Below are 12,548 nucleotides of genomic sequence, written 5' to 3'. Positions count from 1 at the left end.
GAAGAGGAAGTTCTCCTGGAAAGATCTGTGGGAGATGGAGGCATCCAGGGCAAGCTTTATAATTAGGGCTATCCATGATGTCTTGCCTTCTCCTCCAAACCTAAACAGTGGTTTGGCGAAGACCCCCCATGCCCTTTATGTCAAAGCCCAGCAACATTGAAGCACATCTTGGTGGGATGCAAGATCAGCCTCAGTCAAGGCCGTTACACCTGGCGACACAATGTGGTTCTAAGGTGTCTGGCAACAGTGCTGGAAAGACAGAGAACAAGCGTGAATGCCCTTCCTCAGGCAACATCTCATTGGCAGCTAATACCCTTCGTCCGAGAGGGTCAGGCCACCTTCAACACCACCAGTGCAGCTGACATTGGACAGCTGGGTAGAGCACGGGACTGGAAAATGCTGGCGGACCTGGACAAAAAACTCTGCTTGCATCCACCAACCTTCGACCAGACCTTGTACTGTGGTCATCTACGCTCAAGCTCGTTTACATCATAGAGCTCACAGTACCTGGCAGAGTGCAATTATGAAAGGAAGATGCTGTGGTACGCCGAACTCGCAGCAGACACCAAAGAGCAAAGCTGGAGTGTGAAGGTACGCCCAGTGGAAGTAGGCTGCAGGGGTTTTGTGGCCACCTCAACACCCAGGCTACTCAGGGAGATGGGAGTGCGAGGGAAGGCTCAAAGGCAGATAGTTAAAGACCTCGCCCAGATAGCTGAGAAGGGGAGTCAGTGGCTGTGGATCAAGAGGAAGGAACTGACCTGGGCCTCCAAATGTCTGGTGACTGATGGGGGTGAACCTGGGACGCTGGGATTCACTGCTGAACCCTCTGGAGGTGTTGTGGGCCTATCAGCGAAACACTGAAGAAGGAGGGCGCCCATTTGAAAACCCAAGAGATGTCACCATTCATCTGCTTGCCACAGTGTCTCATCGCTGCCTTAGTAATTATTCAGGGATAATAACATCCAGTCCTATGAAACAAACATGACACAGAATAAGCGTTTTTTAAGTAGAAATAAAAAAGCATTTTGAAGTATTGATTTTTCATTTTAATTTTGAGTTATTTGATGCAGTTACATTTTGAAAATGAAAAAGCATTTCTGTTATTTCATTTTAATTGTCAAATTAGACATTTCTAAATGAATTTTGCTACACATTTACCAGAGAACTTTTTAAAAAAGAAATGTCAAATACCATTTTCATTATCATTTTAATTAAGTGACAGAATAAGCGATGTTGAAGGAGAAAAAGGAAAAAGCATTTTGATGGATTACTTTTTCATTTTAATTTTGAGTCAAAAAATGCAGCTTCATTTTGAAAATGAAAAAGCAATTCTGGTTTTGACTTTTATTTTTAATTATGCTACAAAATCGCTTCCATAATGAAGACTATACGCCCATCAAAAAAGTAATACTGCTGCATCATCAAAAGAAAGAGTTTCTGCTTGGAGAAAAAGAACGGACGAAGTAAACGCACGTGTTTCTGATCTTATTTCCATTTTCATTGTGACGCATATATATATAACTTATCCAACTTAAATTAATTCAATTGGTAACAAGTAATTGAGTTAATGTTGGATTATTGCAGCACCACTGCGTTGAACATGAAGGGAAGAAAATTACGGAGGCACTTCAACTTTTTCACTTGAGGTTTTTATTTTTTGAACTGCTCACAGGAACCGCATGTCCATACAACAACACGTTGTCTTTTCTTTTCTTAGACTCTACAAACAAAAACTTGCGCCTCCTAGCGGCGGGGATGAAATACTGCTTCTTAAAGGTACATAAAATAAATTCACAAATAGAGTTCATAAATAAAAGATATCTCAACACCCCACTTGTACTCAGGTTGCATACACAAACAAAAATAATACCGTAAACTACGGTACAGTTGTGGATGTTCCCACTTCTTTAAACACCAAACATACTGTTTGTAAACTCCCTTAGTTTTAGCTTAGAAGCTGGTTTGGTCATAACATCAGCAATCATCTCATCAGTAGTGCAGTATAATAGACACATTTTTCCTTCATTTACAATCGATCTCACAAAATGATACTTGATGCACACATGTTTGCATCGCTGCCGGTTCACAGGGTTTTTAGCTACAGCGATTGTTCCCTGGTTGTCTTCATACACTACTGTCTGTGTGTATTTGTAGTCATCAATGCCTTCTAATAACTGCTGTAGATACCTGCACTCCTGCATCATAGAGGCTAGAGCCGTGTATTCTGCCTCACAGGTAGAAAGCGCTACTGTACGTTGTTTCTTAGTTTTCCATGAAACTAAAGAACTGTTTTTACTCTAACTTACACAGCAACCTGTAGTGCTCCCCCTGTCGCCTGCAGTGTCACCTGCCTAGTCAGCATCACTATAAGCCACTATGCCCAACCCTTCAGTGTCGTTTCTCCTGAAACACATCTCCTTGTTTGTAGTTCCCTTGAGATATCTGAAAACACGTTTTACTGTAACCCATCGTTCTCCTGTTGATTCACGCAAATATTGTGATAACTTGCTCACCATGAAACATAGGTGTGGACGCATACATGTTGTAAGATATATTGGGCTACCCACAGCCTCTCTGTACATCTTCACATCCTTCATCTTAACAGCATCTTCTGTGTAGCATAGTTTCTGGTCACAGGGAGTTTCCCTGGCCTTGCATTTTTTGCAAATTGAACCGTGTCATTATCTTGTTGACATATGTTTCTTGTGACATTTTCACACATCCATCAGACTGGACAAAATCAATTCCGAGAAAATGCTTAAGTTTCCCCAAATCCTTCATCCTGAACTTTGCTGAAAGAATCTCTTTCATATTTCTTATGACATTTTCATTGCTTGTTGCAATTATCATGTCATCAACCAAGATTATTATTATTGTTTTATCACTGGTTGTTTCTTCCGTGTAAACAAAGTGGTCGGCTGGGTTTTGTACAAAATCCTTTACAGTCATGCATACCTCAGTTCCAGTTTCGACCAGACTGTTTCAAGCCGTAAAGTGATTTTTCTAGCTTACAAACCAAATCTTTGGTTTGGTCAGTGTAGATCTCATAATCTATGGGAGCGTGCAAGTAAGCTGTTGTTACGTCCATCTGATGAAGTAACAAGTTCTCTTGAGCTGCTTTTTGTAGCAAAACTCTTATGCTTGTCAAGTTAGTTGTTGGTGAAAAGATTTCACTGTAATCTATTCCTTTCTCCTGGCTGTAGCCCTTCTCCACAAATCTGGCTTTGTACTTGTCATTACCATCACTGTCACTTTTCACAGAACTGACCCATTTACTGTTCTCTTGCCCTTTGGCAGACTAGTGAGAGTAAAGGTGTTGTTCTCTCTCAATGACTGAATTTCTGCATCCATGGCTTTAATCCAGTGTTTTGCTTTATCTGACTCCACAGCTTCTTTGAATGTTTTTGGGATACCACACACTGCTCTGCGCTCATTTTCCTCACAAATTTGACAAGGCAATGTTTCTGGACTTTTTCTCAGGATTATAGACAAAATAGACTGGGCTGTTTTTGTCGTAACCAACAAAAAATCCTTGCTCACACTTTGAATCGAGCTTTCCTCTGTCCTGTTTGTATGTACAACACACATATCCAAATTTTTGACAGGTCTGGCTTTCTTCCTGTTAGCATTTGGAAAGGGGTCTTTCCTGTTCGCTTATTAAAGCATCTGTTTCGCACTACGGCTGCTGTTTGAACAGCATAGTTCCGTAGGCTTTTAGGGTGAATGACTTTCAATTAGCATACATCTGCCCATCTCAAAAAGAGTACGCCAGCCTCTCTCGGCAGTGCCGTTCTGATGAGGTGAATATGGTGCTGATGTTTCATGCTTAATACCATTTTTCCTCAACAAAGTTTGAAAGTCCCTGCATCTGAACTCTATGCCGTTATCAGATCAAATGGATTTTACCTTTCCAAAAGGGGCAATGTCGGCCAAAAATGTCTCTGTTGCGTGTAGTGCATCACTTTTCGCTTTCAAAAAATATACAAATACTTTGCTGGAGTAGTCATCAGTGAATGACTGCCATATTTGTACCCATTAATAGATTAATTTGCTATTGGTCCTGCTAAGTCTGTGTGTACCATCTGCAGGGGGGCTGTTGCTCTCAGGATTCCTATTTCGTGTTTGTGTAAATTTCCCCTGAATACACACCTCACAATCGTGGCCAGGCTTAAATGTGGTATCTGCTCTGCCCTTAATAGGCAGATACCACATTTTGCAACCTTAGAATATCCTCATAGTTGCAGTGTTCTAAGATCTCGTGCCATGTTTGCATATCGTGACAGGTGTTACATTTATCATGGTCTTCAACTTCAGTTTGCAAATAATGCAACTTGTCATGCACATGAGTATTAAAGTTGGTACCGTCTTTGTGGGTCAACACATCCTGCCCTTGTTTAAAGGTGACTGTCGCTCCTGATGCTGTAGCCATCTTTACAGAGAAAATGTCTTGATGATATGATGGAATAAACAACGCTCCTCTCAGGGTTGCTTTGTGTTGTTGACCTGTACTGTCTATCAGGAACACTTCCGCATTTCCTCTTCGTTGAGTGACTCCTTTGCTCATCGTTCCATCTGCTAACTCCACAACATGCATCCCCGGTTTGAAAGTCTCATCAAAGCTCTTGAACTTGGCAACATCATTAATGATGTGTGAAGTAGCTCCGGTGTTGACCATTAGGCCCTTCTCCTTAATGCGACATGCAGGTTGCTGCTGGCCTTTGACGTATGCATTAGTAATCCAGAAAGCGTAATCCACAGCTGTAGCTCCAGATCTGTTGTCGCTCTCATCTGCAACTTTCCTTGCTCCATCCTGTTTGTCTTTGTGTCTACAGGTGGTATAATTGTGTGTGCTGCTCCTGCAATGGTTGCACCACGTTTTCCTCCTGCATGCTTTTGCTCGGTGGCCCTTCAGTCCGCACTTAAAACATTTAATATCTGCATCACTGTAGTCTCTGCTCTGTGCGTTCGACTTGATGTGCTTTTGACCTGTTCTTGCCATTGTCTTCATCACATTGTCATTTGACTCTGCTACAGTTAACTTCTCAGTGTCTTCATAACTGCGCAACTCTGTTTTGAACTCAGGAAATGTCATGTCATTCTTATTATGAATCACAAGTATTGCAAATGGTTTAAAACTTTCAGGTAGTCCTTTTAGAACCATAGCAATCAGAAGGCCATCTGCTAATGTCTCTCCCGCGCTGTGCCGCAATGGCAGCCTCGGCTCTGATGACGTAATCAGTAACCGTCTCGTCGCTCCGTTTCTGAAGTGAAGTCAGCGTGGTGTACAGGCTGATAATGCAGGGTTTTCCTCTTCCTGCATAGTAGCCTTTCAAAATTTTCAGTGCAGCTCTTCCATTATCGGACGTATCCCTCATTATTAATGACAGGCTTTTATCATCCAACAGTTGAATATTTCTGCATATGCGTCTGCATTTTTCTTATTGTCGGCTGCAACCGTGGCCTCAGTCCTCGGTCAATTCAAAACAGTCTCATTGTTTTGAATTACATTTTTTCCATCTTAATTTATTGTATGTAATTCTTGAACTCTCATGTCTAAATTTGAGCCTGCAGATATACTCATTTTTATAACATTAAAATGAATGAAACTAAACAGATTTGAAACATGTAGCATATACCATATCTCTGAATTAATCATTACACTGTTATACAGTAGGGGTGCTATATAACTCATCATCCACTCCCTCCCTTTCACTCATGGTATAGAAATAAATAAATATAACAGAACAAATAACTTGGTCAAAAACCCACACTTAAACCCAAATCCGTCCAGACAGGCAAAGGGAATGGTATCCCACTTTTCCTTGCGGTCCGATCTCACAGCGGCACCAAAGTTATGCCTACTTAATTGAATTAATTTGAATGAGAGTAAAATAACTGATAACTATGTGTTATTTTTAAGCTGACTTAAGTAAGAAGAATTGATTTATCTTAACTAAAGCAACCAATTAAGTTAGATCAAAGTAAAATGTTTATCTTTCCAACATCCAAACGTGGTCTTATCACCCTCTCATGGTGGAAAAAGTATTGTGTGAGCTTCTTCATCCACTAAATCATCTTCAAATGGACACTCCATGCTCCTTCACCTCTCTGAAAACAAACTAACCTTCAACTAAACCTGCTCCGGTCCAGGTTATGTTCAGAGCATGAGTTGCTATGGCAACGTGACATACCCTGAAACATACCTCCATTTCTGGAACCGAAAGCGGTGGTTGTACACTTCTTTAGCCTCAAATTTACCGTGGGAGCTACCATAACCTGCTTTCTGGAATACCCCCCAGGCGCAACAACAACAAACTACATCAACACAAAAATGTAAAATAAAGAAAGTGAGTGAAACTGGAAAAAGAAGCAAAAAACTGGAACCATGAACTTGCTTGTAGCCTTATATGTTTGTAAAGCTGACTCCGAAAGAGTCCGTGCCTTATCAGCCACAAACTTAACTGCACATCATTGGTCTGTAGTATGCTATGTAATATTCAGACTTTGCCTTTGTTCCCTTGCCATCTCCAGCAATTGCAAATGCTGTAAACTTTTTTTTTTTTTTATTGAGAAAGCATTTTAGATTTCTAAAGTTAGGATGCATGAGCGCAGAGGCAGTTTACTAAATGTCATTGAAAATTTTTGATGAATAAATGCAGTTCTTAAAAGCATAAATAGTCTATGTAAATAATATTACTTGTTGTTGAAAAGGACTTAAAACAATCAATGACTTGGAGGTGACTTGAGAGTGTTTTGTCATTATCCTAAACCATTTCACCTCGACAGCTCTTCTCAGCTGATTTACTCCACCTATTCGCCTGCCTTCAAAAGGAACTGCAGGACTTTAGTCAGTGTCAGGTCATCTTTGCTTCTGTCTTGTTGCCAAGCCCTGAAAGTCTCATGCTTCTGAGCTGCCTTCCTCTTCCAAGTTTATTTGGCCTGTTAATATTTGGAGTTGTTAATCTGTTTTGTTCCCCACGTGTGTTCAAGAAGTCAAGCGAAACCCCAACAAGTCCAATCTCACCCGAATCTCAGTCTGTGGTCTAGCATCAGGCAGTTCTTCAGTTTCTCTTCTGCCTTGGACTCCTGCTGCCCTTGCATCAGAAAAAAGTGCCGGTCCACCTGTTGGCCTATGAACGTGTTGCTCCCAGAGGCTACTTTTTCCTGTTCTACCAGAGTCCAAATATAAACCTTTTGTGCCTGTTCTTTTTCTTGGGGTCCATATCAAAAAACCCTGACAGGTTGGGCCTTGACTTGTGACTTACTTGTGACTTGCAAAACAATGACGTGGTCCCACCTCTGGTTTTTATAGTCTGTTTTTGTGCTACACTGCAGTTCATCATGCCTTGTATAATTGCATTTGTCTTAAAGGCAAAAAAAAACAACTTAAATACTCAAGTTATTTAGGAAAATGCAAGGTTTCATATGAGACTTTGTGATACTTAGCATCATTGAAAAATGGCTTTCTAAAGTTTGATTATCTTTTGTCCACCAGGAGGTGGTTGGGCCGAACTTGCTGATTTTGAGCTGCTGGTGATCTTGAGCGCCACAGTTGAGCCGACTTCTGCGACCTGCCAGGTTCGAACCTCCTATCTTCCGGACGAGATCCTCTGGGGATACGATTTTCTTCCTGTTGTTTACATTTCCCGATCAGGAAAATATGTTGCTGATTTTGCCTTCTTCGATAAAGTGACCAAATCAAAATCTCCACCCCCATTCAAACAGTCACTGTCACCCAGCAAACAGTCACATGGGCCCCGATACCACAGCATTGAAGAAGATGGAAAAAAGTTGAAGAAGGGACTGGAGGACAGTTACAGGGGGGACAAGAAAGGGCAAAAAAAGGGTCGCATCAGTGATAAAAGTCCTCAGAGTGTGTGCATCAGCAATGTGTGATGAAGCTGAGACAGGAAGCAAAGGAAGAGATGGTTGTCAAACCAAGAGAACATCAAAACAAGAAAAAAAAAATGATCACAAACAAGCTAAGATAAATTCTCACAGGTCTGCTCTTGTAAATGAAACTGCCTACATGTGTGAAAAGTCAATCCAAGAGCAGGACAGTAGACTTGTGGGCACGCTAGCATCCCACCATATGAGCACAAAACTACATATTGGTGTAGACAATGAGCGATTGTTAAACTGAGTCACCGACAGACGTGATTAGGGCAAAACATTGCATCAATTTTTAAAGGGCCTATGTCACCCTTTTATTAAGTTTTTCAGAATAAACTATCTACATATATATGATAATATATTAGTTTTGGCACACTAAAGAACGATTTCTAATGAAATATAAATTATTTTCGTAGCTCGTTTTCCTACCCAGACGTAGGACGCCTCAATCTCTGAGACAGAGGCTTTCAATCCTTGTTGGTGCTGCCCTTTCGTGATGTCGACCTAGGGTCGGCCTCGGTAATGTGTCTGCGTTTCACCCACGAAAACAAACATTATATTTATCACTGAACTAACTAATTCACTGATCTATTTTCTCAAAAGTTTTAATGTGTTGTATAAACCATGATCAACTGCTCAAGATATTTCCGTTTCACGACAAAGGCTCAAATTTTTCAAAATTACAAAACTATCTGGGATTTAAAATTGAAACTTACTATATCTCTGCCTTATGATATGTTTACATTGTTAATGATATTCATCTGTTAGGCAAAGGGATGCAATTCAGTTCTCACTTTGCAACAGACCTGTTTTTTTTCATAGCAAAAGTTGCAAAAGTTTATAAGTACACCTTTAAAACACATTTAATTTGCTAGTGAAACACATACACTATGTATATATATTCCTCTAAACACACATGCATCTTAAAGATTGGTGTGAAATGCAACAATCACCCACTTTGCTACTATTTAGGTCATTTTAGTATAGTACACACTGCAACACATTCAGATTCCGGAGAAGTACTTAAAACACATGGTTTGATTTCATGTGGTTAGATGTTGCCTGTCACATTAGCACCAAGCAAAAAAGATTATAAATATATACATATATATGGATTTGTTTTGGTCAAGATGTCCATATATATATATATATATATAATTTATTTTAAATTTCTGAGTATTGGACATCTTGACCAAAAAAATCCATTCTACCTTAGAAGTTCTTGACTGATTATTATTATTTTGATGTCTTCATCAAAATAATTTTTGGAGACTGAAAGCAGGATAAGAAAAATGGAATTTTTTGGATTATAATCTCATATTCTTACTTGATATCTCTATTTTAGAGACCTAGCTTCAAATGTTTTTGGGGTCCCTTTTGACATATTTCCAGCTATAAATTTTACCTAGAACATATTTCTACTTCACAAAATCCTGTATTTATGTTATTTTAGATTTTCTATTAAAAAGTCTCTTTTTTGTAAAGATCTCTGACAGTCTCCTCTCAAAACATGCTTCTTGATATTAACTGTGATTTATCTGCTGGGATATAAGATTAACAAAACTTAAGGCAATTTAACATGAAAAAATGTGAATTTCATGTATGAGAAATACTTTAACCAACTCAATGTATTAAATGATTCAACAATTGATATTTCTGAGTTTACTTGAAAAACACTTCATGTGTGAGCACAACAGTGCTTCAAGAATAAATCTTTGACCTATGTTTTTGTACAGTGAATTATTACATGTATCTATGTAAAATATGTGTGATAATTTTTATTTGTTTCTTTATGCATTGACATTTGATGTTTTGTCTCTTAAATACAATACATTAACTGCCACTGGTTTGTTTCACAATAAACTTAAAGAAAAGTCAAAATTATTGTGACTGGAGCTTGGGTCTGCATACTCAAGTTCTTATATTATTTCTTAAAATGACTGTGCATTGAGTTTGTTAACCTTGATAATCATCAAGGAACCTTGATGAAAAACTTTTGAGACTAAACAATCAGTCTGATTCACTGCAACTGTCTAGATTCTAGCAGTAATTAACAGAAGATTGAATCACTGATGCGGGGGTTCCTGGGGAGATGAGGCGCTGATGAGAGGCAAACAGCGGCGGCAGCACATAAGGTGTGAAGAATTATTGTGAGGGGCATGCAGGTATTGCTCAGCTGTAGCGGGCAGGGGCGGGCAAATAAAGGATGCGATGGCTTTCTAGATAGTGCCCAGAAAACGGCGTTGGTTTTGTGGATAATTGGAGGGGGTTTTGGGGGAAGCCCGGTCTCATACGGAGAGATGGTGTCCATCCTACTCTGGACGGTGCCGCTCTTCTTTCTAGAAACATTTCTACTAGCCTTAGTCTGACAACCTGACAACCCAGAGACGAGACCTGGGCGCAGAGCAGCAGTGTAAAACGCTCCTCTGAGCCTCCCTTAAGGCCCGTACACACCGGGACGAATATTCGCCAGGCGTTATTCGCCAGCATTTTTCGCCACGTTTTTTGTGTTCACACCCAGGCGATTTTCGCTGACGATGAGCCGAGCGAACATGCAATTTCATTCCCTGACATTAGATGGCGCTTAATGTAAACAGAAATACTCCTGTACACAAGGTGGCGCTGCGCAACTTTACGCTTCTTAAAGTCGCTTTTCACTCAGAAGAAGAGAGCAAGTATTTACGCGCTTGTCAGAATAATACAAAGAAAACATGAATATTTCAAGCACCAGTTGGAGCAACTGGTGCTTGGTTCAGGGATATTTTAGAATGTCCGTCATTATTTCTTCGCGGAGGTGTAGACGCTACTTGGCGTCTATCTTCTTCGCTGGTATGTGTGCTCAGCAAGGCAGTTTTTGTTTGAGCGCCCCCAAGTTGTGTTTTACTGTAACTTCAGAAGCTCCAGACACGTGTGCAAAAGCGCCGTTCTCATTGGTCGAATAGATTTCGACGGGAGGCGTCAAAAAAAACAAACAAACCCGAGGCGTTTTTTTTTTTGACGCTTTGACGCGTGGCGTTTTTTCGCGTCGGTGTGCACACTCTCATTGGTGCCCTTTGTTTAGTCACGAGGCGTTAAACGTCGGCGAAAATCGCCGGCGAAATTCGTCCCGGTGTGAATGGGCCTTTAGGGTTAGTGCTGGTGCAAAATCCATGTAGGGAAAGTCAAGCAGGTCCTAGCTTTAGCTTATGTGCTGAAAGACAAATGAAAGGAGCGCGTCACAGAACCCTTCAAGTGACAGACAGCAGTACCCACATGCAGAATTATGATGTCATTAAATGTGGTTTATTAAACATTCTATCAATTTCCTCTAAGTCCATCTTAGTCAATGAGTTAATCAATGATAATGACCTTAGTCTTCTATATCACAGTCTAACTTACTTCTCATCCCTAAAGTTAAAAATGTTTATAACTCATTTGAAAGTATCATATTGTCTATTAATCACCTGAACAGGAAGACTCGAAAACCTGTTTTATTCATAATTATTTATTGCCCCCTGGCCCATATTCAGAATTTTTAACTGAGTTTTCCGACTTCCTATCGACTATTGTCTTAGATTCTGATCAAACTATAATACTAGGGGATTTTAATATTCGCGTTGATGACCCCAGTGACTGTCTAGGAAATGCTTTTGCAGCTATTAATTAAATTAAATTAAATTAAATTAATTCTGTGTTCTGAAATGTTTTTCATTTTTTAATATTTCATTTTTTTCTGAAATGTTTTCATTTTTTAATATTTCATTTTTTTTCTGGAAATTAATTTTGTTTTCTGAAATGTTTTCATTTTTTTATATTTCTTTTTTTCCTGGAAATTAATTTTGTTTTCTGAAATGTTTTTTATTTTTTTTTATTTTTGTTTTTTAAGTTTTGGTTTCTGAAATTTTGTTTTGTTTTCTAAAATGTAATGCTGCTTTTTAACTTTTTTTTTTTTTTAATTGTTTTTGTGATCTTAAAAATGTTTCTGTATCGAGTGATTTGTTGAATGCTTTGGACTTCAGGGCCACTGTAATCATGTCATGAACTTGGGCTGTGTAAGCCATTTTCCACTCTGGTTCTCTGGCCAACTGTCTTTCCGTTCTAAGAAATGTGGCCTTGACCACTTCTCGGTTGTTTGGAAGTAGCGACGGATTTTCCATCCAAGGGTACTTGGCATCCCAGTGTGGTCTATTGCTGTGACTGTCACCTTTGACGTAGGTAAGGCCTTCTCTCACTATTTGCAGCTCTCTCTTGTGTGTCATTTCCTTCCCACCAGGTTGACAATTTCCACATCGGCATCCTCCACATTTGGGAACACATGCAACACCGATGCTCTCCCACCTCCACCAATCGAGGAAGTCACGAGCGGTAGTTGCTGTGCTCGAGCTTTGCGGCACCATTTTCATGTGGGTATCCTGCAGCGCTTGATTGGATTTGCTATTGATCACTTCCTTATAGTTTACAGCAGCGGTCCTCATCGATCTTGCGAAACGTGTCCTTGATTTATGAGCAGAGAGTATCAGTTCTTCAAAAAGCTTTGGATGGGTTCCCCCCACTGTTTTTCCGAGAGGTCCATCCCATAGAACGAGATTTCCATCGGATTTGATTTTTTGAGATACAAGTTGTCCTTCCCTGTGAGATATGAGCAGCTGCATTTCCTTCGGTCTTTCAAGCTCAGC

The 12,548-nt window shown here is 39.9% G+C and overlaps 1 protein-coding gene across 1 annotated transcript in view; it reads left to right on the top strand.

Annotated features, from left to right (window-relative positions):
• kcnj10a (potassium inwardly rectifying channel subfamily J member 10a) overlaps positions 1–9,767 on the top strand; it is a 67,820-nt gene extending 58,053 nt beyond the window's left edge. The window contains exon 6 of the mRNA XM_023966268.2: positions 7,496–9,767. Within this exon, the coding sequence (XP_023822036.1) occupies positions 7,496–7,896 (401 nt within the window). The 3' untranslated portion in view covers positions 7,897–9,767. The remainder of the gene's footprint in view (positions 1–7,495) is intronic.
• Positions 9,768–12,548: the final 2,781 nt, after the last annotated feature.

Source organism: Oryzias latipes, chromosome 18 (genome assembly GCF_053564925.1).
Source record: "Oryzias latipes strain Hd-rR chromosome 18, Olatipes_Hd-rR_3.1".
Lineage (NCBI taxonomy): Eukaryota > Metazoa > Chordata > Actinopteri > Beloniformes > Adrianichthyidae > Oryzias > Oryzias latipes.
This window is presented reverse-complemented; position numbering and strand designations above follow the sequence as displayed.